The sequence below is a fragment of the Mobula birostris genome, chromosome 25, assembly GCF_030028105.1.
Source record: "Mobula birostris isolate sMobBir1 chromosome 25, sMobBir1.hap1, whole genome shotgun sequence".
Lineage (NCBI taxonomy): Eukaryota > Metazoa > Chordata > Chondrichthyes > Myliobatiformes > Myliobatidae > Mobula > Mobula birostris.
In genome coordinates, this window is record NC_092394.1 from 682,640 (window position 1) to 709,587 (window position 26,948).

The following is a 26,948-nucleotide window of genomic DNA, read 5'->3' on the forward strand; positions in this document are numbered from 1 at the left end:
CCCCTCCGCTCTCCTCCCTCCAAACTCCACATCTCTCCCTCCCCTCACTCCAAACTCCACATCTCCCCCTCCTGTCATCCTTCCAAACTCCACACCTCCCTCTCCCCTCCCTCCAAACTCCACATCTCCCCCTCCCCTGCCTTCCCTCCAAACTCCACATCTCCCCCTCCCCTCCCCCCAAACTCCCACATCTCCCCCTCCCCTCCCCTCCCGCCAAACCCCACATCTCCCCCTCCCCTCCTCTCCCTCCAAACTCCACATCTCCCCCTCACCTCCCTCCAAACTACACATCTCCACCTAGCCTGCCCTCCCTCCAAACTCCATATCTCTCTCTCCTCTCCCCTCCCTCCAAACTCCACATCTCCCCTCCCCTCCCTCCAAACTCCACATCTCCCCCTCCTGCCAAACTCCACATCTCCCCCTCCCCTCCCGCCAAACTCAACATCTCCCCCTCCCCTCCCGCCAACCTCCACATCTCCCCCTCTGCTCCCTCCAAACTCCACATCTCCCCCTCCTGCCAACCACCACATCTCCCCCTCCCCTCCCGCCAAACTCCACATCTCCCCCTCCACTCCAAACTCCACATCTCCCCCTCCACTCCCTCCAACTCCACATCTCCCCCTCCCATCCCTCCAAACTCCACATTTCCCCTCCCTTCCCCCCAAACTCCACATCTCCCCCTCCCCTCCCCTCCCTCCAAACTCCACATCTCCCCCTTCCCTCTCCTCCCTCCAATCTCCACATCTCCCCCTCCCTTCCTCTCCCCTCCCTCCAAACTCCACATCTCTCCCTCCCCTCCGCTTCCTCCAAACTCCACATTTCCCCCTCCCCTCCCTCCAAACTCCACATCTCCCTCTCCCCTCTCCTCCCTCCAAACTCCACATCTCCCCCTCTCCTCACTCCAAACTCCACATCTCCCCCTCCTCTCTCCTCCTTCCAAACTCCACACCTCCCCCTCCCCTCCCTCCAAACTCCATATCTCCCCCTCCCCTCCCCTGCCTCCAAACTCCACATCTCCCCCTCCCCTCCCCTCCCCTCCCTCCAAACTCCACATCTCTCCCTTCTCTCTCCTCCCTCCAAACTCCACATCTCCCCCTCCCTTCTCCAACCTCCAAACTCCACATCTCCCCCCTCCCCTCCCTTCAAACTCCACATCTTCCCCTCCACTCACTCCAAACTCCACATCTCCCCTTCCCCTCCTTCTAATCTGCACATCTCCCCCTCTGCTCCCTCCCATCGAAACTCCACATCTCCCCCCCTCTCTCCTCCTTCCAAACTCCACACTTCCCCCTCTCCTCCCTCCAAACTCCACATTTCCCCCTCCCCTCCCTCCAAATTCCACTTCTCCCTCTCTCCCTCCCCTCCCTCCAAACTCCACATCTCCCCCTCCCCTCCCTCCAAACTCCACATCTCCCCCTCCCCTACCTCCAAACTCCACATCTCCCCCTCCCCTCCCCTCCCTCCAAACTCCACATCTCCCCCTCCCCTCCCTCCCTCCAAACTCCATGTCTCCCCCTCCCCTCCCTCCAAACTCCACATCTCCCCCTCTCCTCCATCCAAACTCCACATCTCTACCTCCCTTCCCTCCCTCCAAACTCCACGTCTCCCCCTCCCCCTTCCCTGCTTCAAACTCCACATCTCCCCTCCCCTCCCCTCCCTCCAACTCCACATCTCCCCCTCCCCCTCCCCTCCCCTCCCTTCCCCTCCCCTCCCTTCAAACTCCACATCTCCCCTTCCCGCCAAACTCCACATCTCCCCCCTCCGGCCAAACTCCACATCAACCCCTCCCCTCCCGCCAAACTCCACATCTCCCCCTCCCCTCCCCGCCAAACTCCACATTTCCCCCTCCACTTCAAACTCCACATGTCCCCCTCCACTCCCTCCAAACACCACATCTCCCCCTCCCCTTCCTCCAAACTCCACAGCTCCCCTTCTCCTCCCTCCAAACTCCACATCTCTCTCTCCCCTCCCTACAAACTCCACATCTCCCCCTCCTTCCCCCAAACTCCACATCTACCCCTCCCCTCCCCTCCCGCCAAATTCCACATCTCCCCCTTACCTCCTCCAAACTCCACATCTCCCCCTCCCTTCCTCCAAACTCCACATCTCCCTTTCCCTCCACTCCCTTCCCTCCAAACTCTACATCTCCCCTCCACTCCCCTCCCTCCAAACTCCACATCTCCCCCTCCCCTCCCTCCAAACTCCACATCTCGCCCTCCCCACCCTCCAAACTCCACATTTCCCCCTCCCCTCCCCTTCTCCCCACATCTCCCCCTCCCCTCCCTCCAAACTCCACATCTCCTCCTCTTCTCCCCTCCCTTCAAACTCCACATCTCCCCCTCCCCTCCCCTCCAAACTCCACATCTCCCCCTCCCCTCCCTAGAAACTCCACATCTCCCCCTCCCTTCCCCCCAAACTCCACATCTCCCCCTCCCCTCCCTCCAAACTCCGCATCTCTCCCTCCCCTCCCTCCAAACTCCACATCTCCCCCTCCCCTCCCTCCAAACTCCACATCTCCCCCTCCCCTCCCTAGAAACTCCACATCTCCCCCTCCCTTCCCCCCAAACTCCACATCTCCCCCTCCCCTCCCTCCAAACTCCACATCTCCCCCTCCCTTCCCTCCAAACTCCACATCTCCCCCTCCATTCCCTCCAAACTCCACATTTCCCCCTCCATTCCCTCCAAACTCCACATTTCCCACTCCATTCCCTCCAAACGCCACATCTCCCCCTCCCCTCCCTCCAAACTCCACATCTCTCCCTCTCTCCAAACTCCACATCTCTCCCTGCCCTCCGTACAAACTCCACATATGTCCCTCCCCTCCATCCAAACTCCACATCTCCCCCTCCCCTCCCTCCAAACTCCACATCTCCCCCTCCCCTCCCCTCCCTCCAAACTCCACATCTCCCCCTCCCCTCCGCTCCCTCCAAACTCCACATCTCCCACTCCCCTCCCCTCTCTCCAAACTCCACATCTTCCCCTCCACTGTCGTCCTTCCAAACTCCACACCTCCCTCTCCCCTCCCTCCAAACTCCACATCTCCCCCTCCCCTGCCTTCCCTCCAAACTCCACATCTCCCCCTCCCCTCCCCTCCCTCCAAACTCCACATCTCCCCCTCCCCTCCCCTCCCACCAAACCCCACATCTCCCCCTCCCCTCCTCTCCCTCTAAACTCCACATCTCCCCCTCACCTCCCTCCAAACTCCACATCTCCACCTACCCTCCCCTCCCTCCAAACTCCACATCTCCCCCCTCCTCTCCCCTCCCTCCAAACTCCACTTCTCCCCCTCCCCTCCCCTCCCTCCAAACTCCACATCTCCCCCTCCTGCCAAACTCCACATCTCCCCCTCCCCTCCCGCCAAACTCGACATCTCCCCCTCCCCTCCCGCCAACCTCCACATCTCTCCCTCCCCTCCCGCCAAACTCCACATCTCCCCCTCCACTCCAAACTCCACATCTCCTCCTCCACTCCCTCCAACTCCACATCTCCCCCTCCCCTCCCTCCAAACTCCACATCTCCTTCTCCCTTCCCCCCAAACTCCACATCTCCCCCTCCCCTCCCTCCAAACTCCACATCTCCCCCTCCCCTCCCCTCCCCTCCCTCCAAACTCCACAACTCCCCTTCCTCTCCCTCCAAACTCGACATCTCCCCCTCCCCTCCCTCCAAACTCCACATCTCCCCCTCCCTTCCTCTCCCCTCCCTCCAAACTCCACATCTCCCCCTCCCCTCCGCTCCCTCCAAACTCCACATCTCCCCCTCCCCTCCCCTCTCTCCAAACTCCACATCTCCCCCTCCCCTCTCCTCCCTCCAAACTCCACATCTCCCCCTCCTCTCCCCTCCTTCCAAACTCCACACCTCCCCCTCCCCTCCCTCCAAACTCCACATCTCCCCCTCCCCTCCCCTCCCTCCAAACTCTACATCTCCACCTCCCCTCCCTCCAAACTCCACATCTCCCCCTCCCCTCCCCTCCCTCCAAACTGCACATCTCCCCCTCCCCTCCCCTCTCTCCAAACTCCACATCTCCCCCTCCCCTCCCTTCCCCTCCCTCCGAACTCCACATCTCCCCCTCCCCTCCCTCCAAATTCCACCTCTCCCCCTCCCCTCCCTCCAAACTCCACATCTCTCCCTTCTCTCTCCTCCCTCCAAACTCCACATCTCCCCCTCCCTTCTCCAACCTCCAAACTCCACATCTCCCCCTCCCCTCCCTCCAAACTCCACATCTTCCTCTCCACTCATTCCAAACTCCACATGTCCCCCTCCCCTCCTTCTAATCTCCACATCTCCCCCTCCCCTCCCTCCCCTCCAAACTCCACATCTCCCCCTCCCCTCCCTCCAAACTCCACATCTCTCCCCTTCAACCTCCCCACAACCTCCACATCTCCACCCTCCCCTCCCCTCCAAACTCCACATCTCCCCCTCCCCTCCCTCCAAACTCCACATCTCCCCCTCCCCTCCTTCTAATCTCCACATCTCCCCCTCCCTCCCTCCCTCGAAACTCCACATCTCCCCCTCCTCTCCCCTACTTCCAAACTCACACCTCCGCCTCCCCTCCCTCCAAACTCCACACCTCCGCCTCCCCTCCCTCCAAACTCCACACCTCCCCTCCCCTCCCACCAAACTCCACATCTCCCCCTCTCCACCAAACTCCACATCTCCCCCTCCACTCCCTCCCAACTCCACATCTCACTCTCCCCTCCCTCCAAACTCCACATCTCCCCCTCCCCTCCCTCCAAACTCCACATCTCGCCCTCCCCACCCTCCAAACTCCACATTTCCCCCTCCCCTCCCCTTCCTCCAAGCTCCACATCTCCCCCTCCCCTCCCTCCAAACTCCACATCTCCTCCTCTTCTCCCCTCCCTTCAAACTCCACATCTCCCCCTCCCCTCCCTCCAAACTCCACATCTCCCCCTCCCCTCCCTAGAAACTCCACATCTCCCCCTCCCTTCCCCCCAAACTCCACATCCCCCCTCCCTTCCCCCAAACTCCACATCTCCCCCTCCCCTCCATCCAAACTCCGCATCTCTCCCTCCCCTCCCTCCAAACTCCACATCTCCCCCTCCCCTCCCTCCAAACTCCACATCTCCCCCTCCCCTCCCTAGAAACTCCACATCTCCCCCTCCCTTCCCCCAAACTCCACATCTCCCCCTCCCCTCCCTCCAAACTCCACATCTCCCCCTCCCTTCCCTCCAAACTCCACATCTCCCCCTCCATTCCCTCCAAACTCCACATTTCCCCCTCCATTCCCTCCAAACTCCACATTTCCCACTCCATTCCCCCCAAACGCCACATCTCCCCCTCCCCTCCCTCCAAACTCCACATCTCTCCCTCTCTCCAAACTCCACATCTCTCCCTGCCCTCCGTACAAACTCCACATATGTCCCTCCCCTCCATCCAAACTCCACATCTCCCCCTCCCCTCCCTCCAAACTCCACATCTCCCCCTCCCCTCCCCTCCCTCCAAACTCCACATCTCCCCCTCCCCTCCGCTCCCTCCAAACTCCACATCTCCCACTCCCCTCCCCTCTCTCCAAACTCCACATCTCCCCCTCCCCTCTCCTCCCTCCAAACTCCACATCTCTCCCTCCCCTCACTCCAAACTCCACATCTCCCCCTCCACTGTCGTCCTTCCAAACTCCACACCTCCCTCTCCCCTCCCTCCAAACTCCACATCTCCCCCTCCCCTGCCTTCCCTCCAAACTCCACATCTCCCCCTCCCCTCCCCTCCCTCCAAACTCCACATCTCCCCCTCCCCTCCCCTCCCACCAAACCCCACATCTCCCCCTCCCCTCCTCTCCCTCTAAACTCCACATCTCCCCCTCACCTCCCTCCAAACTCCACATCTCCACCTACCCTCCCCTCCCTCCAAACTCCACATCTCCCCCTCCTCTCCCCTCCCTCCAAACTCCACTTCTCCCCCTCCCCTCCCCTCCCTCCAAACTCCACATCTCCCCCTCCTGCCAAGCTCCACATCTCCCCCTCCCCTCCCGCCAAACTCGACATCTCCCCCTCCCCTCCCGCCAACCTCCACATCTCTCCCTCCCCTCCCGCCAAACTCCACATCTCCCCCTCCACTCCAAACTCCACATCTCCTCCTCCACTCCCTCCAACTCCACATCTCCCCCTCCCCTCCCTCCAAACTCCACATCTCCTTCTCCCTTCCCCCCAAACTCCACATCTCCCCCTCCCCTCCCTCCAAACTCCACATCTCCCCCTCCCCTCCCCTCCCCTCCCTCCAAACTCCACAACTCCCCTTCCTCTCCCTCCAAACTCCACATCTCCCCCTCCCCTCCCTCCAAACTCCACATCTCCCCCTCCCCTCTCCTCCCTCCAAACTCCACATCTCCCCCTCCTCTCCCCTCCTTCCAAACTCCACACCTCCCCCTCCCCTCCCTCCAAACTCCACATCTCCCCCTCCCCTCCCCTCCCTCCAAACTCTACATCTCCACCTCCCCTCCCTCCAAACTCCACATCTCCCCCTCCCCTCCCTCCAAACTGCACATCTCCCCCTCCCCTCCCCTCTCTCCAAACTCCACATCTCCCCCTCCCCTCCCTTCCCCTCCCTCCAAACTCCACATCTCCCCTCTCCGCTCCCCTCCCAAATCCACATCTTCCCCTCCCCTCCCTCCAAACTCCACATCTCTCCCTTCCCTCCCGTCCCTCCAAACTCCACATCTCCCCCTCTCCTCCCTCCAAGCTCCACATCTCCCATCCACTCCCCTCCCTCCAAACTCCACATCTCCCCCTCCCCTCCCTCCAAACTCCACATCTCCCACTTCCCTCCCCTCCCTCCAAACTCCACATCACCCCCTCCCGCCAAACTCCACATCTCCGCCTTCCCTCCCGCCAAACTCCACATCTCCCCCTCCCCTCCAAACTCCACATCTCCCCCTCCCCTCCGTCCAAACTTCACATCCCGCCTTCCCCTCCCTCCAAACTCCACATCTCCCCCTCCCCTCCCTCCAAACTCCACATCTCCCCCTCCCCTCCCCTCCCCTCCCTCCAAACTCCACATCTCACCCTCCCCTCCCTCCAAACTCCACATCTCTCGCTCCCCTCCCCTCCCTCCAAACTCCGCATCTCCCCCTCCCCTCCCCTCCCTCCAAACTCCACATTTTCCCCTCCCCTCCCCTCCCTCCAAACTCCACATCTCCCCCTCCCCTCCCGCCAAACTCCACATCTCCCCCTCCCCTCCCGCCAAACTCTACATCTCCCCCTCCCCTCCCGCCAAACTCCACATCTCCCCCTCCCCTCCCGCCAAACTCCACATTTCCCCTCCCCTCCTGCCAAACTCCACATCTCCCCCTCCCCTCCCTCCAAACTCCATATCTCCCCCTCCCCTCCCCTCCCTCCAAACTCCATATCTCCCCCTCCCCTCCCCTCCCTCCAAACTCCACATCTGCCCCTCCCCTCCCCTCTCTCCAAACTCCTTATCTCCCCCTCCCCTCCCCTCCCCTCCCTCCAAACTCCACATCTCCCCCTCCCCTCCCTCCAAATTCCACATCTCTCGCTCCCCTCCCCTCCCTCCAAACTCCGCATCTCCCCCTCCCCTCCCCTCCCTCCAAACTCCACATTTCCCCCTCCCCTCCCCTCCCTCCAAACTCCACATCTCCCCCTCCCCTCCCGCCAAACTCCACATCTCCCCCTCCCCTCCCGCCAAACTCCACATTTCCCCTCCCCTCCTGCCAAACTCCACATCTCCCCCTCCCCTCCCTCCAAACTCCATATCTCCCCCTCCCCTCCCCTCCCTCCAAACTCCATATCTCCCCCTCCCCTCCCTCCAAACTCCACATCTGCCCCTCCCCTCCCCTCTCTCCAAACTCCTGATCTCCCCCTCCCCTCCCCTCCCCTCCCTCCAAACTCCACATCTCCCCCTCCCCTCCCTCCAAATTCCACATCTCCCCCTCCCCTCCCTCCAAACTCCACATCTCTCCCTTCCCTCCCCTCCCCTCCCCTCCCTCCAAACTCCACATCTCCCCCTCCCCTCCCTCCAAACTCCACATCTCCCCCTCCCCTCCCTCCAAACTCCACATGTCCCCCTCCCCTCCCCTCCCTCCAAACTCCACATCTCCCCCTCCCCTCCCCTCCCCTCCCTCCAAACTCCACATGTCCCCCTCCCCTCCCGCCGAACTCCACATCTCCCCCCTCCCCTCCCGCCGAACTCCACATCTCCCCCTCTCCTCCCGCCAAACTCCACATCTCCCTCTCCCGGACATCCCACCTCTCCGGCAAGTTCCGGGAGTCTCCCGTATGTTGACAGTGGCTCCCTGATGCCCGCATAATTGATTTTTTTTGAGAGCGAGCGTGAGAGAACCTACGAGAAAGAGCAAAAGAGTAAGAAAGCAGTGCGAGACAGCCAGCGCGAGTGAGAGCGACCACGAGCGAGAGAGAGAGTTGCAAAAAAAAAAGTCAGACTGGCAGAGTGTTCTAAAAAAAGAAAATATAAAATATACGTCACCCCGGACTACACTAAATTGTACCCCTGCCTAATAGGGGTCAAAAATAATGACAGTGTTGCTCGCTGCACTGTTTGCAACAGTGACCTTTCTATTGCCCATGGTGGGTTAAGACTGTACAAGCCATGTTGAGGTGAGTTTAACAGGTGTCATTCGTTCATTAGCATAGCTAACGTTATTTAAACTAGCTGGCCAGCTGCTAAGGAGCTACTCTATTGCAGACATCCCACCTCTCCCGGAAGTCTCCCTCAAATTGATGGTGCTACCTCCCTGAAATGAGGTTTTGCAGGTCTGCTGCCCTCCTCCTAACTCCACATCTCCCTCTCCCCCTTCCCTCCCCTCCACACTCCACTCCACAGCTCCCTCCCTCCACACTGCATTACACATCTCCTGTCCACCCCTCGACCTGGCTCCGCTGTCCGGGTTTTGGTTTTGCCCCCGCGTCGTTGGCTGCGGGCGGGGAGGTCGTGCCGCGCAGTCGCAGTTGTAGTCCTCGGATTGCTGGCGGTGTCGCGGGTGGGGAGCGGTCGGGCTCGGACTGTCGGAGTGGTGCTAGCCCTGGGTCCCGGATTGCAGATGGTGCAGGACAAGTGAGCATTGGAAGGCTAGACGGGCTGATAGCCGGACCGACCGAGTGATCGGTGGGCACTTAAGGGGAAGCAGGGGGCGGCGGCCTGAAGCTGTGCTCTGCGCAAAATGGCGGCTCAGGATTAGAGTCGGACTGGTGGCGGCTAGAGCACGGCCGGTGAGTACTGGTGCCGAGGGCCACGGGCATCCTCGGACGTGGTCTTGGGATGTCGGGACTGAATCGTGACAGACAGGCCAGAGGACTAGGCCCAGGGCCAGGGCCGAGCCCGAACCCCAGGCAGTTGTAGTTAATGGGTAGGCCGTATGGCCTGAGGGAGCGGGCACAGCCGATGCGAGGACGTCTGGGCGTCTCTGGCAGGAGAGTCGCTGTAAAAAAAATGTTGGAAGTACTTATTCCCCACGCCAACCTTTTGCCTTCTTTTCGCGAGTGCTGGGCTACAGATGTTTTCAGAGCCTGGTGTTTATGTTCTCTCACTCTTCGCCGCCACCTAGTTTTTTTGTCAGGAAGTCTGTATTGTGTGGAGAAAACATTTCTAATTAACTATGAATGTTCAAATAATATAGAACTATTGTAACGAATAATGGTGGGTTATGCTGCTCCTCGTGCCTGCTCTGTACGTTATCATTATTTCTGTATGTCCTAAATTTAGTTCTTAGACGTTGAATGTTATAAAAGCACCCAGGAAGATGGTTTACGGACCTTGAAAGAAATTCTTCTGTCCCATTGCGATTTCCTTACAGATTAGAGTTTGGAGTGTGAGGAAACAATATCCTTGTATCTTCCTTTTCAAATAGCTTTTTTTTGTTGCAACTCGTTCATCTCCCATACTTTGTTTTTATTTCTATAAAGAGTACTATTAAGTTATGGAAGATATCTGGAGTAGATTTGTGCATTGGATTTAATTTTGGCTATCCTTTGGCCTGTAATATCAACCGGGATGAATATAGAAAGTTGGAATTGTAACAGAGGTTGTGTTTGGCATATTGCATTGTGTTCAGTTTTGGGTATGGTCGAGTTGGAAAGAATGTAGAGGATACTTGTGATGTTTCAGGGACATGGACTGAGTTATGGAGAGAAGTTGAACAGGTTGGGATATTTTTTTTTCCATTGGCGCATAGGAGAATGACAAGTGATATTATAGAAGTATATAAGAAGGGCATAGATGGGGTGAATGCATACATTCTCCTTGTATTTGGGATCAAGAACTTGAAGGCCTTTGGTTAATGCCCTTAAGTTCTTGATAGGTAAAAGGGAAGAGATTTAATCGGGCCCTGAGGGGTAATTTTTTTTTTGTTTCCCCCTCACAGAGTGGTGAGTATATAGAATGAGTTGTAAGAGGAAGTGGTTGAGGCAATTACATTAACAACATTTAATAAAACTTGGGTACCTGGATAGGAAATATTTAGAGCAGAGGTTCTCAACTTTTTTGTGCCATGGACCTCTACCAGTAGTGGAGAGGTCAGTAGAGGGATGTGGTCCAGCCACATGCTGATGGGAGAGTCTTAGATAGGAATCTCAGTGGGCATGGAGCACCTGGGCTGAAGGGCCTGTTTCCATGCTTTATGCCAAGAACTGAAGTTATATACTGAACCTTCTGGGGCAGTTATAACCTCTTATAGAGAAGGTGGTAAAAGTTGTGCGCGTTGGTCAAGTTTTGGACCCACCAAAACCCTGCATAATTGCAGTAAAATCCTATTTTTTTAATTTCCATCCTTTTGTATTAAAAGTTGACTCAACATTTGGTTTTGTTTGTATGCTTATCTAAATATTTTTATTGTGATGGATAGAGAAAAAATTACTGGAAATATTGATCAACTCTGGCACCATCCGTGGGGGAACAGACTGAGCTAATTTGGATTGTTGACCAAGCATCACAATTTTGGCACTTATTTGTAAGAGAATTCATACTTCCTGTGTTCTTTTCCTTTTAAAACATTTATTTCACAATTAAAGTAACAGGACTTGAGGGACTGATTTTTATTTGTATATTTGTCATGTGAATACATACAGCTATCTGCCAGTAAGTGGCAATCATGTATTTATTTAAAACACTTCCTATGTCTCATGGATCAAATAAAAATATCTCCGGACTTGCCATATCCTGCTGGGAGTGGTGATGGGCTTGAGAACAGCTAATTGGAAACAGATCATAGAACATCTATGTCCTGAGGATTGGTAGGGTCTAGCATGAGCCTCCATCCTCACCACATTCTACAGAGGATGTATCGAGAGCATCCTGAGCAGCTGCATCACTGCCTGGTTGGGGAATTGCACTGTCTCGGATTGCAAGACTCTGCAGCGGATAGTGAGGTCAGCGGAGAAGATCATCGGGGTCTCTCTTCCCGCCATTACAGACATTTACACTACACGCTGCACTCGTAAAGCCAACAGCATTGTGAAGGACCCCATGCACCCCTTATACAAACTCCTCTCCCTCCTGCCATCGGGCAAAAGGTGCCGAAGCATTCAGGCTCTCACGACCAGACTGTGTAACAGTTTCTTCCCCCAAGCCATCAGTCTCCTTAATACCCAGAGACTAGACTGACATCTACATCATTTATTATTATATTGTAATTTGTCCTCTATTGTGCCTATTGTCTTGTTTATTTATTGTACTGCCCTGCACTGTTTTGTGCACTCTATGTGGTCCTGTCTGTGTAGGTCTGTGGTCTAGTGTAACCTTGTGTTGTCTCACTTAGTCGAGTGTAGTTTTGTGTTATTTCATATAGCACCATGGTCCTGGAGGAACGATGTTTCATTTTTACTGTGTACTGTACCAGCAATTTATGGCCAAAATGACAATAAAAAGCGACTTGACTTGAGAGGAAAAGAGAGAGAAGAATAAAGCATTTGAAATCACATTTAGCCAAATGCTAAGTTAATGATTCACCTGTGCTTCCTCTGAAGATCTCCAGCCAAAGTTAATCCACTGCATATGATATCAAGAAATCGCTTAGGATACAGGTTTCCCTGCTATCCGAAGGTAGAGCGTTCAGATGAAACCGTTCGTAAGCCGAAATGGCGAAGAAGCAATTACCATTAATTTATATGGGAAAAGTTTTTGAGCATTCCCAGACCCAAAAAATAACCTACCAAATAGTATGTAAAACCTAAAATAATACTAACATATAGCAAAAGCAGGAATGATACAATTAATGCACAGCCTATATAAAGGAGAAATAGTGTAGTTTCACTTAACAGAATAGGGAAGATTCAGCCAAAACTGATTTGTAGAAAAAAATCGGCACATACACGCATGCGCACACACCTGCTCGTGCAAGGCTTCACGGTCATGGCAGTCTTTCTCAGGGTAAACACAAGTTTAAAGCGGGTGTCTTTTTTCTTGGAAAAGCGCAAATCCTCTTTCGGTTAGCGAAAACAGGTACTAATATAGTTCTTTCGTAAAAGCGAAGTGGCGTAACATGGGGGACACCTGTACTTGGTGTAGTAAAAGCTATGGGATTGGACAACATTGCTTTATTTTTGTCATCTATATTAGGATAACAGTGAAAAGCTTTTCATAAACGTGAGGGAAGTCTGTAGATACTGGAAATCCAAAGCAAATGCACAGCATGCTGGAGGAACAGGCATCTATGGAAATGAGTAAACAATCAACGTTTTCGGCTGAGACCCTTCTTCAGGACTGGAAAGGAAGGGGAAAGACGCCAGAATAAAAAGGTGGGAGGAGGGGAAAGAGGATAGCCAGAAGGTGATAGGTAAGGTCAGGTGGGTAGGAAAGACCGGAGAGGAAGGAATCTGATAGAGGAGAGTAGACCAATAGAGAAAGGGAAGGAGGAGTGGACCCAGGGAGTCCTGATGAAGGGTCTCGGCCTGAAATGTTGACTGTTTACTCTTTTCCATAGATACTGTCTGGCCAGCTGAGTTCCTTCAGCATTTTGTGTGATGCCAGGGAAAGTGATAGGCAGGTGAGCAGAGGTAAGAAACCAGAGTGGGGAATAGAAGAAGAGGGGAGAGGGAGGGAAATTTTCTTTCTGGAAGGAGAAATCAATATTCATGCCAACAGGTTAGAGGCTACCCAGATGGAATATAAGGTGTTGCTCCTCCACCCTAAAGGTGGCCTTATCTTGACACATGAGGAAGCCATGGACTGGCATGTCAGAATAGGAATTGGAATTAAAATGTTCGGCCATTGGATAGTTCTACTTTTGATGGATGGAGTGGAGGTGCTCTGCCTTCAAGGTCAGCAGACGTGTGGCAAGTGAAGGAGTGAGTGTGGGGATTGGCTGAGAAGGTAAGCTCTTGGGAGTCTTTTTTTTGTTGTTTTCAGGAGCGGTTGATTTAAAAACCGGTTGGGACCAGCCTGCAACACATACCTTCAAGGTCGGCAGAGGTGCAGCAAGTGAAACGAATTAGTCAATCTATCAGACAATGAAAGGTTGCTCTAGGGGAGCGGCCTTGTTGAGGGAAGTGCCTTGTGAGAAAAGTGCGGGTCTTTAGCGAGGAGGCTGAGGGAGGAGACTACGCCACAGTTGGAGAGGGTGAGAAGTGGTGAAGAAATGACAGGTAAACTGATTCAGTGTGCTGCTTGCATGATGTGGGAGGTCAGGGACGTTGATGGTGCCTCTGGCTGCTACAACTGTGGAAAGTGTATCCAGGTTCAGCTCCTGAAGGACCGTGTTGGGGCACTGGAGAAGCAACTGGATGACCTCAGGTTCATCCAGGAAACTGAGAGTTTTCTGGACAGGACCTACAGTGAGATTGTTGCACCGAAGATACCGGAAGTGGGGTGGGGGTGATGATGAGGAAGGGATGGATGCTTGGAGTACAGGAGACCCCGGGGGATGTACCTCTTGAAAACAGGTTCACCCTCTTGGAAGCTGTCGGGACAGAAAACACTGCCAGTCTGAGAGGTGGACAGGTCTGCGAGTCAAAAATTGGCTCTGAAGCAAAGCCGAGCAGACAGACGTCAGGCAGAACCATGGTAGTAGGGGACTCCATAGTGAGAGGTACAGAAAGGGGTTTCTGCGGCAACAAGCGGGATTTAAGGATGGTGTGTTGCCCCCTGGTGCCAGGATCCAGGACATCACAGACCGATTGCAGGGCATCCTCAAGGGTGAAGGTCAACAGCAGGAAGTTGTAGTGCAGGTCGGTACAAGTGACGTCGGGAAGAAGAGGAAAGAAATTCTGCAGCATGACTTCAGAGAACTTGGAAGAAGGCTGAAAAGCAGGACCTCCAAGGTGGTTATCTCCGGTTTGCTTCCAGTTCCTTGTGCTGGAGAGGACAGGAACAGGGAGATAGGGGACCTGAATGTGTGGCTGAGGAGCTGGTGCGAGGAACAGGGATTTAGAGTTTCAGACTACTGGGATCTGTTTTGGGGTAAGGATGAATTGTACAAAAGGGAGGGGTTGCATCTTAACAGGCAAGGGACCAGCATTCTAGCAGGCAGGTTTGCCACTACTACACGGGTCTGTTTAAGCTAAGTAGTGGGGGTGGAGGAGACGAACTGGAAATATAAGGTTGTAGTTGAAGGGAAGGAGAGAATAAGAAAAGTTAAGAAAGACAGTAGAATTAACGGGGCAGAAAGCTCAGGAAGGGATTGAAGAGTATGGCCAAGTGCAATAGGAGTTGATGTGACAGGTGAGGGGAGTAATGGATTAAAAGTATTATATATGAATGCATGAAGTATAAGAAATAAAGTGGATGAGCTTGAGGCTCAGTTGGAAATCGGCAAGTATGATGTTGTAGGAATAACAGAGACATGGCTGCAAGAGGACCAGGGCTGGGAAATGAATATTCAAGGGTGTACGTCCTATCGAAAGAACAGACAGGTGGGCAGAGTGGCTCTGTTGGTGAGGAATGAAGTTCAGTCCCTTGCGAGGGGTGACATAGAATCAGGAGATGTAGAGTCAGTATGGATAGAACTGAGAAATTGTAAGGGTAAAAAGACCCTAATGAGAGTTATCTACAGGCCCCCAAAGAGTAGCCTGGATATAGGGTGCAAGTTGAATTGGCAAGAGTTAAAATTGGCATATCACAAAGGTAATGCTACAGTTGTTATGGGGCATTTCAGCATGCAGGTAGACTGGAGGAATCAGGTTCCCAAGAAAGGGAGTTTGTGGAGTGCCTCCGAGATGGGTTCTTGGAGCAGCTTGTACTGGAGCCTACCAGGGAGAAGGCAATTCTAGATCTAGTGTTGTGTAATGAACCAGATTTTATAAGGGAACTCTAGGTAAAGGAGCCATTAGGAGGTAGTGACCATAATATGATTAGTTTTAATCTACAATTTGAGAGGGAGAAGGGAAAATCAGAAGTGTCAGTGTCACAGTTGAACAAAGGGGACTATGAAGCCATGGGGGAGGAGCTGGCCAAAGTTGACTGGAAAGATACCCTAGCAGGGATGACAGTGGAACAACAATGGCAGGTATTTCTGGGAATAATACAGAAGGTGCAGGATCAGTTCATTCCAAAGAGGAAGAAAGATTCTAAGGGGAGTAAGGGGCGACTGTGGCTGACAAGGAAAGTCAAGGACAGTATAAAAATAAAAGAGAGGAAGTATAACAGCAAGGATGAGTGGGAAGCCAGAGGATTGGGAGACTTTTAAGGAGCAACAGAAGATAACTAAAAAGGCAATTCGGGGAGAAAAGATGAGGTATGAAGGTAAGCTAGCCAAGAATATAAAGGAGGATAGTAAAAGCTTCTTTAGGTATGTGAGGAGGAAAAAATTAGTTAAGACTAAAGTTGGGCCCTTGAAGACAGAAATGGGTGAATTTATTATGGGGAACAAAGAAATGGCAGACAAGTTGAACAGGTACTTTGGATCTGTCTTCACTAGAGAAGACACAAACAATCTCCACATGTAATAGTGGCCAGAGGACCTAGGGTAACGGAGGAACTGGAGGAAATTCACATTAGGCAGAAAATGGTGTTGGATAGACTGATGGACTGAAGGGTGATAAATCCCCTGGGCCTGATGGTCTGCATCCCAGGGTACTTGAGGTGGCTCCAGAAATCGTGGACACATTGGTAATCATTTTCCAGTGTTCTATAGATTCAGGATCAGTTCCTGTGGATTGGTGGGTAGCTAATTTTATCCCACTTTTTTTTAAGAAAGGAGGGAGAGAGAAAACAAGCAATTATGGACCAGTTAGCCTGACATCAGTTGTGGGGAAGATGCTGCAGTCCATTATAAAAGATGAAATAGCGGCATATTTGGATAGCAGTAACAGAATCAGTCCGAGTCAGCATGGATTTACGAAGGGGAAATCATGCTTGACTAATCTTCTGGAATTTTTTGAGGATGTAACTATGAAACTGGACAAGAGAGAGCCAGTGGATGTAGTGTACCTGGACTGTCAAAAAGCCTTTGGTAAGGTCCCACATAGGAGATTAGTGGGCAAAATTGGAGCACATGGTATTGGGGGTAGGATACTGACATGGATAGAAAATTGGTTGGCAGACAGGAAACAAAGAGTATGGATAACGGGTCCCTTTCAGAATGGCAGGCAGTGACTAGTGGGGTACCACAAGGCTCGGTGCTGGGACCGCAGCTATTTACAACATACAATAGACATTAATGATTTAGATGAAGGGATTAAAAGTAACATTAGCAAATTTGCAGGTGGCACAAAGCCGGTTGACAGTGTGAAATGTGAGGAGGATGTTATGAGAATGCAAGGTGATTTGGACAGGTTGGATGAGTGAGCAGATGCAGTTTAATGTGGATAAATGTGAGGTTATCCACTTTGGTGGCAAGAACAGGAAGGCAGATTACTATCTGAATGGTGTCAAGTTAGGAAAAGGGGAAGTACAATGAGATCTGGGTGTCCTTGTTCATCAGTCACTGAAAGTAAGTGTACAGGTACAACAGGCAGTGAAAAAAGCTAATGGCATGTTGGCCTTCATAACAAGGGGAGTTGAGTATAGGAGCAGAGGGATTCTTCTGCAGTTGTACAGGGTCTTGGCGCAACCCCACCTGGAGTACTGTGTGCAGTTTTGGTCTCCAAATTTGAGGAAGGACACTTTTGCTATTGAGGGAGTGCAGCGTAGGTTCACGAGGTTAATTCCCGGGATGGTGGGATTGTCATATGTTGAAAGATTGGAGCGACTGGGCTTGCATACACTTGAATTTAGAAGGATGGGAGGTAATCTGATTGACACATAAGATTATTAAGGGATTGGACACGCTAGAGGCAGGAAACATGTTGCTGATGTTGGGGGAGTCCAGAACCAGAGGCCACGGTTTACGAATAAGGGGTAGGCCATTTAGAATGGAGTTGAGGAAAAACTTTTTCACACAGAGGGTTGTGGATCTGTGGACTGCTCTGCCTCAGAAGGCAGTGGAGGCCAATTCTCTGGATGCTTTCAAGAAAGAATTAGATAGAGCTCTTAAAGATAGTGGAGTCAAAGGATATGTGGAGAAGGCAGGAGCGGGGTACTGATTGTGGATGATCAGCCGTGATCACAGTGAATGGCGGTGCTGGGTTGAAAGGCCAACTGGCCTACTTCTGCACTTATTGTCTATTGAAGTGGTCCCCCAAATTACAGCAGATCTCACTAATGTAGAGGAGGACACATCAGGGGCATCAGATGCAATAAACGATTCCAGCAGATTCGCAGGTGAAGTGTTGCCTCACCTTGAAGAGCTGTTTGGGGTCGTGATTGGAAGTGATGGAGCAGGTGAATGGTTAGGTGTAGCACATTGTCCGCTTACCGGCATAAGTATCGGGAAAGAGAGAAGTGGGAGGCGACGAATAGACAAGGGAATGGGACTAATTCCTGCAAAAGGTGGAGGTGGGGGGTAAAGATATGTTTGGTGGTAAGATCCCTTTGGAGATGGTGGAGGTTGAGAGGATATTGTGTTGGATGCGGAGGCTCATGGGGTGGTAGGTAAGGACGAGGAGAACTCCATCACTGTTGAGGCGGTGGGAAAATGGGCTGAGCGCAGATGTTTGGGAAGTGGAGGCGATGCAGGTGAGGGCAGCATCAATGGTGGAGGAAGGAAAGTCTTGTTCTTTGAAGGAGGATGTCCTGGAAAGGAATGCCACATCGTGGAATAAATACAGCAGAGACGAAGGGGCTGTGAAAAGTGAATTGCATTTTTACAGGGATCGGGTGGGAAGAGGTATAGTCGAGAAAGCCATGCAAATTGGTAGGTTGATAAAAGATGTCAGTGGACAGTTTGTCTCCAGCAATGGAGATAGATGGATAAAGGAGATGGAGCTGTTATAAAGAACCAAGTGAATTTAAGGGAAGGGTGGAAGTTAGAGGCAAAATTGTTGAAATTGGCAAGCTCAGCATGGATGCAGGAAGCAGCACCAGTTCAGTCATCGATGTAGCGGAGGAAGAGTTGGGGAGTATAATCAGGGAAGGCTTCGAATGTGCACAGTTCTGCGAAACTTATGAAGAGGTAGGTATAACTGGGGTCCATGCAAATGCCCATGGCTACCTTTGAGTCTGGAGAAAGTTGGAGGAGCTGAAGGAAAAGTTGTTGCGGGTGAGGACCTATTTTGCCAGGTGGTGGAGGGTGGTGGTGGAAGGGAACTGGTTGGTTCTTTTAAAACCAAACTTAAAGTTTTTGTTTGCCATTCAGAGATCATTCCATGTAAAAGTATATCAAGGTGGTAGAAAGAACAAAATGCAGAATATGTTGCAGTTGCAGAGAAAATATAATTCAAGTAGTGCATTCCAAATGAAGAACTGAAGAGTTCAGTTTCAGAACTATCTGTAATTCTAGCCAAACTGTTCCAGTAGAGACCACAGTGCCACCTACTCAGCAGTATGTCCCGGCTATCTCAAGTTCATAAAAGGCAGGAGAAATCCAATCTGGTTAATTTGTACTGAAACAGTCATCTTGTACTCATCAGCTAAAGGATGGAAGGCATCATTAACGGTGGTCTGCTGTATAAATTGGCTCTGTAACAGAGTCATAAGCAGACAGTTTGATTTTTGCTAGGTTTGCTTGGCTCCAAACCACTTCATTGCCTTCTGAAGGGACATTAAGCAGGAATGTTCGCTGTGTTCAGTTTCCATAGAAGCTGCATGACCTGTAGCAATTTCTATTTTTATTTCAGATTTCTAGTATCTGCATTATTTTGACTTTTCACATCAGAATCTTGATCCAAGCAGGACCATATTTCTGAATTCCAAGATGAAGGTATCCGTCTTTGACAAAAAAAATATTAGACCAAGTGATACCAAAGAGCTTTAATACTACCAGAGTCAATGGGTGTCAAATGAACATCTCGCCTTGCAGCAATGTCATGTACTAAAGGATAATGGTTGTGGTTTTGAAGGTTAGAATCCTAGCATCAATACATTATATTGGAAGTCTCCCACAATACAGAAACAGGTCCTTGGGTCAAACTTGTCCATGCTGACAGAGTTGCCTTCTTGAGCTAGTTCTATTTAAAGATTTTTGGTGGTACCCTCTCAATCTTTCAGCTGCTTCACCATTGACCTTCCACCATTAATTACATCAACATATGAAGAGCCCGAGATTCTGCAGATGAGGGGAATAACCAGTTGACCTTTGGTGCTGAGACTCTTCATTGGAACTGGAAAGGAATGGGGCTGAAACCAAAATAAGGTGGGAATAGTTTTCCTTGAAATGGGAGAAGTTTCCAGGAGATATAATGGAGAGATGTAAAGTCATTAAGGAGATATACTATATATACTCTCAAGACAGTTGAGAGAATACAGGAAAAGCCTATACATAGCAAGTGATGGAGCTTGGGAATGCAGTACCATGAATGGCAACCTAGGCAGCTTCAATTGAAATATGAATAAGTATTGGACTTTCAGCTCTGGAAAGAGCAAGGGAATGGGTCTATATGCATTGCTTTTGTGTTGGAACTGTTTTGCACGTTGTATGTCAATGATTTGGGTGATGGAATTGATGGCTTTGTGGATGATATGAAGGTACATGAAGGGCAGGTAGTGTTGAGGAAGCAGTGAGTACTCAGAAGACTTGGACATATTGGGAGAATGAGTAAAGAAGTGGCAGATGGAATAGTGTAGAGAAGTGTATGGTCATGCACTTTGGAAAGAAGGAACAAAAATGTAGACTATTTTATAAATGGGGAGAAAATTCAAAAATCAGAGGAGCAGAGGGAATTGGAAGTCCTTGTGTGGGAATCTCCAAAGAATCTCCAACTTGCAGGTTGTGTCATTGGTAAGGAAGGTAAATGCAATGTTCGCATTCATTTTGAGAGGGCTAGAATGTATGAGTAAGGATGTAATGCTGAGGCGTTATAAGGAGTAGGTCAGACCATACATGGGGTTATTGTGTGCACTTTTGAGTCCCTTATCTAAGACAACGTGCTGGCATTGGAGAGGGTCCAGGGGAGGTTCACAAGTGTGATTCAAGGAATGAAAGGGTTAACATATGAGGAGCATTTGATGGCTCTAGGTCTCTACTTGCTGGAGTTTAGAAGAATGAGGGGAATCTCATTGAAACATTGAATATTGGATGGCCTAGATGGAGAGGATGTTTCCTGTAGTGGGTGAGTCAAGGACCATAAGGCACAGCATCAGAACAGAGGGGCGTCCATTTAGAACAGAGATGAGGGCAAATTTCTTTGACCAGCGGTTGGTGAATCTGTCGGGGCCAAGTCATTGAGAATATTTAAAGGGGGATTGACAGATTTTGATTAGTCAGTGTCAAAGTTTATGGGACGAATGCAGGAGAATAAATTGGAGAGGGATAATCAGCCATGATAGAATGACGCCAAGGTTCGATGGGCGAAATGACCTAATCCTGCTCCTATGTTTTATGCTCTAATTTGGGCTGCTTTCACTGAAGTGGTAAAGTTGAAAGGAGATCCAAATGAAGTTTATTAGATTATGAGAGGCATAGATGGAGTAGCCAATATCTTTTTCTCCCCGGTATCAAAATCTCTAATACCATTGGGCATGAATTTAAATTGAAATGGAGTAAATACAAAGGAGATATGCTAGGCAGGTCTTTTTACACAGTAGTGGGTGTCTGAAATTTGCTGTCAGGAATGATAGTGGAAGCAATATGATACAGCTGTGTTGGCACTTGAATGTGTAGAGACTGTTGTAAGGAAAAGGACGAGTTTAGTTAGATTTTTAAATTACTAATTTAATTAGCACAACACCGTGGGCTGAAGGGCCTGTTCCTGTGTTGTACTATTCTATTTTCCATTGGGTATTTCCTCATCATTCTCCTTAATGGTGAATACTGATGAGAAATACTCTTTTTTTTTTTGGATCTCGTATATGCTCCATACATAGATTGCCTCTTTGGTCCCTGAGGGGACCTACTCCTTCCTGGGCCACTCTTTTTGACTTTTATATACAGTCAAAGAGCACTACAGTACAGAAGTGGGCCCATTAACCCATCTATTCCATGCCAAAATGTTATTCTGCCTAATCCCGACAATCCACACCTGAACCATAGGCCTCCATGTACTTATCTAAGTGTCTCTTCAATGTCTAAATCAAACCCACAATCACCACTTCCTGTGGCAGCTCGCTCCACATTTGCACCACTCTGAGTGAAGAAGTTCCCTCTCATGTTCCCTTTAAACATTTCACCTTTTACCCTTAACCCATGACCTGTAGTTCTAGTCTCGCCTAGCCTAAGTGGAAAAAGCCTGCTTGTGTTTACCCTGTGTATACATCCCTCATAATTTTGTATACCTCTATTAAATCTTCCCTCATTCTTCTCCACTCCAGGGAATGGTGTCATAACCTATTCAACCTTTGAATTTTTCCTAACCCACCATCGAGCATGTGTATACAAAGCATTGTCACAGGAAAGCGGCATCAATTCATTATCAGCAACTCCCACCAACTCGTGTCATGCTTTTTTCTTGCTGCTACCATCAGGACAAAGGTACAAGGGCTGCAGGACTCTCACCACCAGGTTCAGGAACAGTTATTACCCTTCAACCATCAGGCTCTTGAACCAAAGGGGATGACTTCACTCAACTTCACTTGCTCCATCATTGAAATGTTCCCATAACCTATGGACTCTTTGATTAATGTTCTTGATATTTAAGTGTTTATTATTTCTTTCTTTTTATATTTATAGTTTATTGTCTTTTCACACTGGTTGAATGCCCAAGTTAGCGTGGTCTTTCATTGATCCTGTTATGGTTATTATTCTGTTGTGGATTTATTAAGTATGCTCACAAGAAAATTAATATTGTGTTGCATATGGTGACATATGTGTACTTTACTTTGAACTTTCCCTATAACTCAGGTCTTTTGAGTCCAGCAACATCCTTGTAAATTTTCTCTGCTCTTTCAGTCTCATTGGAATCTTTTCTGTAAGTAAGTGACCAAAACTGCACACAGTACTCCAAATTTGGCCTCACCAATATCTTATCCAACTTCAACATAACATCTCAACTCTATTTTCTACAAATGATTCAGTCTCCCTGTCTGCTGCTGTATTTTTCTGAATCCAGCTCTCCTGCAAAACAAAACCTCCCTGCAAGTATACTGGTCTTCGTCCTGTTCAGGAGCTAGCTATCTTTTTTGCATAGGTCACCCTATCCCAAAGTGATCCGAAAAATTCAAAAGCCTGAAGTCCTTTCTCCTGTGCCAGTTTTCCAGCCGTGCATTAATCTCTCCTACCTTCCTTGTTCTCATACTTGGCATGTGGCACTTGATATAGGCAATATCTGTAGGGTTGTAAACTCAGTACTTGGGAGTAAAAATGAGATATTAACCTTAGTAATCCTGCTTTTCAAATTTCCACTGAATTCCATAAATCCCCTTTAGGAATACAACTCACTCCTTATCGGTGTGATTAGTATAAACATGGACTTTAATCTCTTGACTGCTCATCCTGCTTGTCATACAGTACAGAAACAGGCCTTTTGGCCTGCTATGTCCCTGCAAACCATCAAGCACCTATTTAATATGAATCTTATTTATCAGCACTCAGTGATGTTTGCGCACATTGTTGATTATTTTGAGGACTTGCCTCTAACACCATTCAGACAATGTGTTCTAGATTTCAACCACTCTCCCAAGGAATAAGGTAGCACTGCATCTCCTAGACTATTTAACCTCTGGTGCCTATTGATTAATTGTCCGTTGATAAATGAATAAGTAAGAGTTTAATAAATGTCTATATATAAAGCACAAGTGTGATTTTGATATAATTTGTAAATTGCTAACCACATTTTTTAGTGGGTACATTGAGTTTATGTCGAAGATGTTTGTAGAACTTGTATCACCAGAATGGAGTGTACTTACTGTGCTTGCTACATATTAGATACATGGGGGTGGAACATATGAATGATAGGGCCCTAGGGAATACTGAGGAATCTTGGGTGTACAAGTCCAAAGATGGTAGGTAGGTGAAGTTATACATGATACTGGACGTAATTAGCCTGGGCATGGAATACAAAAGCAGAGCGTTCTCAGTACAATATTAAAAAAAAGTTTTTTAGCCACATCTAACCAATTTAACCAATTTCCCCCGGGATCAATAAAGTATGACTATGACTGTCTGCAATACTGTGTCGATCTGGTTGCCATGCTCCAGAAAAGACATGATTGCACTGGAAAAAGTACAGAGACAGTTTCCTTATATAGAATGTTTCTGTTGAGAGAAGAGACTGGTTAGTGTGGGCTTGTTTATCTTGGAGTTGGAGCTGGGGTGGGTTAGTGATTGTGTGATTGCCTGATCAAACTAAAATTACAAATGGCATAGCTGGGATAGATTGTAAGAAACATTACCTCATAGAAATTAAGTCTAAGATAAGGTATTCTCAAAACATTTAAAAAGCATCTGGGCAAGCACGTGAATCACCAAGGTAAAGGAAGCTGAGAGTCAATACTAGGAGAATTTCATTCATATAGATGGTTAGCGTAAGTATGGTCTGGTGAGGGGTGTTTATGTGCTTCTGTGTATTCACCAGTCAGAGCAATAGTCAATTATTGAGAGTAGTTTCCAATGGTAAAAGATGGTTGGTAAATGAAGAGTGATCTACAAACAAACGTCAGCTGAAGTGGAGCTTGTGACTGATTGTTAATTTTTTCTTTTTTTTTTCAGATGTTTCTCTAGAGACATGATGACATGGTGGCTTGATTTGCAGGGTGCACTGAATGACTGACTCTCCAAAAAATGTCAAGTTCGGGTTACCCCTCAGGTCAAGGTCCCTTTGGTGCGGATGCAACCCGTTACCCACCTCACGCAATTCAATACACCTTCTCCAGTAATAGACATCAACAGGTAGGTTAAAGGTTTAGTCTGGAGCAGCAGCTGATTTGCTTTTTGTATTCTATTTGCTGTTTTCATGTTCAGTTAATGTAGGATACTGGACAGCTCTGTTATTTGGCATGTGCTGAACTTGAAAGGTGCCAGTTAACTTAATTTGCCTGTTAATCCATTGTGAACTTCTCTAAAATTGGCTTTGGCTGTCAATGGTCTGACTGCTGCTTTGGAAGTGCTAGTTACAGGAGAAAACCAGTTAAAGTTGTGCTGTGTAACTGAGAGTTTATTTGTATACTTTACTGTCATGCTGATTAACTCCTTGTTGCTTTGATGGTTCACATCTGATGATGCATCAGCGTTATAAACAAATTAATATGGGACGGTAAGAGGAAGAGAGAACAGAGGCAGATGGTGGGTATGCCTGTGCCAAAGCAGTGAGATGGGGGGAGGGTGTAGAGGGCTAGGGGTGGCATGTATGTACATGGTATATACAAGAAATTGGGAGCAGAGTTATGTTACTAAGTTCCTGGTGGATGATCATAGCTCATTTGTATCAACTAGTCATGGTCTAGTTCCCCATGGCTCTCAATTCCTCAATCCCTCAAAATAATTCTGTATTTTATCTTTGCATACTCCTATTGATTTAGCATATTTAAAAAAAAAATCTGGTGGACAGTATTTTAGAGATTCACCACTTTGCAAACATAAATTTTCACACCCCTCAATTTTGAACAACCATCACCTTATTTTGAAACCATGTCCCCTCACTTGAAACTTTCCCAATAGTAGAAATTTATCATATAGCTTTGGAGCACTGAAATGTGCCCTTCAGACCACTTTGTCCATTTTGATCATGATGTCTATATTCATCCCATTTGCTTGCATGAGCTTGTATCCCAATTGGGCCTGCTCCTTTATTACCCACTTTGCTGTTTAAATGTTGTAATTATATATACCTCAACAACTTACTCTGGCAGCTCGTTGCATATACCACTACCCTCTCTCTGTGTGGAAAAACATGCCCTTTAAACTTCCTTTAAGTTCCACCACACTCAGCTTAAATGTGCACCTTCTGTTTTTTTTTTCACTTCCCTGCCCTGGGAAAGCAACTCTCACTAACGAGGCACAATATTTTTTAAGTGCAGCCTGACCAACGTGATGTTCAGTTACAATTTGACATCCCAACTCTTGTACTCAGTGCCATAGAAGATTAGAACATGTACCACCAGGCTCAAGGACAGCATCTGTCCGGCTGTTAAAACGTAAAAATGGATGAAAAAGTGTGTGATAGAAATGAACTCTTGATCGGTCTCTCTCATTGTGCCTATTTGCACTTTATCTGCTCTGTACTTTCTCTAACTGTAACATTGTATCGGCTTTCTGTTTTTTTCCTTTTTTTGCTACCTCGATACATTTGTGTGGCTTCAACAAGATCCTGTGTGATTAAACTAATTCCCTATTAAACTTCAACTCCATTGCAATAAAGGCTTATTTGCCATTTTCCTTCCTACTTGATACAGCTGCCTGTGTGATTCGTGCACAAGAACACCAAGGTCCCTCTGCACATTACTTATTTACTATCTCTCTTTAGATGATAGTTTCTTTGATGCCATTTATGATGAGACCTTAAGACACAGGAGCAGAATTAGGCCATTTGGCCTTTCGAGCCAGCTCCACCATTCCATCATGTCTGATGTATTATCCCTCTCAACCCCATTCTCCTGCCTTATCTCTGCAACCTTTGATGTCTTTACTAATCAAGAACCCATCAACCTCTGCTTTAAATATACCCAATGACTTGGCCTCCACACCTGTCTGTGGCAATGAATTCCACAGATTAACTGCCTCCTGGCTAAAGAAATTCCTCCTCACCTCTTTTAAAGAGATGCCCTCCTATTCTGAGGCTGTGGTCGCCTGATCCTCCACTGTTGCACTATAGGATACATCCTTTCTGCGGCCACTTGTCTAGTCCTTTGCCAAGTACATGGCCTTCCATTTTCCCCACTTTAAGCTCAATGTACCATGATTTAATGTATCTGTACCTCTGCTGGGTCCAGATATTCTCACTGCAGCATGACCCATTTTGTGTCATGGGCAAACATGGATACTTTACACTCTGACCCCTTTATTAACATAAATAATTGAGAGCCAACAATTGATCACTGGAGCACTGCACTTATTGCATTCTTCCAGACTGGAAAAAGCATCACTTATTTCGACTTCCCTGCTGAATGAGAGGGCATGCACACACAGGTGAGGGTTGGGGTTGCAAGTCTTTTGTGATCGTGGGAAGAGTGGGTGTGAGAGAGGAAGAAAAATAGGGGCACTTGCATGCAGTGTTGAACATAGAAGGAATGAGAAGGGTGTGGAGGGATGTGCAGGGAAATTTGAGGGTGAGATGGGAATGACTGGCATTGACAAAAGAGGGTGTTGAATGGGTGGCACAGATTATGGGTAGAGAAAGTAAGGTGGAGGGGGGGACTCCGATGTAGTGGGAGTAAGTTGAATTTCCACACTTTACACTTGATCTGCTAAATCATTCTCTCTCAACCTCTTTAAATATCTAGATTCCTCAGTTTGCTTTCCATCTGCCTTTGTATCAACAGGCTTGAATATAATGTATTTGATTACTTCATGTTTTCATTAGTAAACAACATAGCCAGTTGATGCCCAGCACTGCGCCCAGTCATAACTCTGTTTATTCTTGCTCTCTTGCATTATTTTAACATTTCCCTGTACTTGCTAACAT

General features: G+C 49.0%; 1 protein-coding gene across 13 annotated transcripts in view; it reads left to right on the top strand.

Annotated features, from left to right (window-relative positions):
* The first annotated feature begins 8,938 nt into the window (after positions 1–8,938).
* The window catches only part of ncor1 (nuclear receptor corepressor 1), a 297,718-nt gene continuing 279,708 nt past the window's right edge, over positions 8,939–26,948 (top strand). For 12 of the 13 annotated variants that reach the window (XM_072243400.1, XM_072243412.1, XM_072243409.1 and 9 more), the window contains exons 1-2: positions 8,939–9,197; positions 24,038–24,217. In XM_072243400.1, coding sequence (XP_072099501.1) covers positions 24,110–24,217 — 108 coding nt within the window. In that variant the 5' untranslated portion in view covers positions 8,939–9,197; positions 24,038–24,109. The remainder of the gene's footprint in view (positions 9,198–24,037; positions 24,218–26,948) is intronic. The other variant, XM_072243401.1, reaches the window with a different exon arrangement.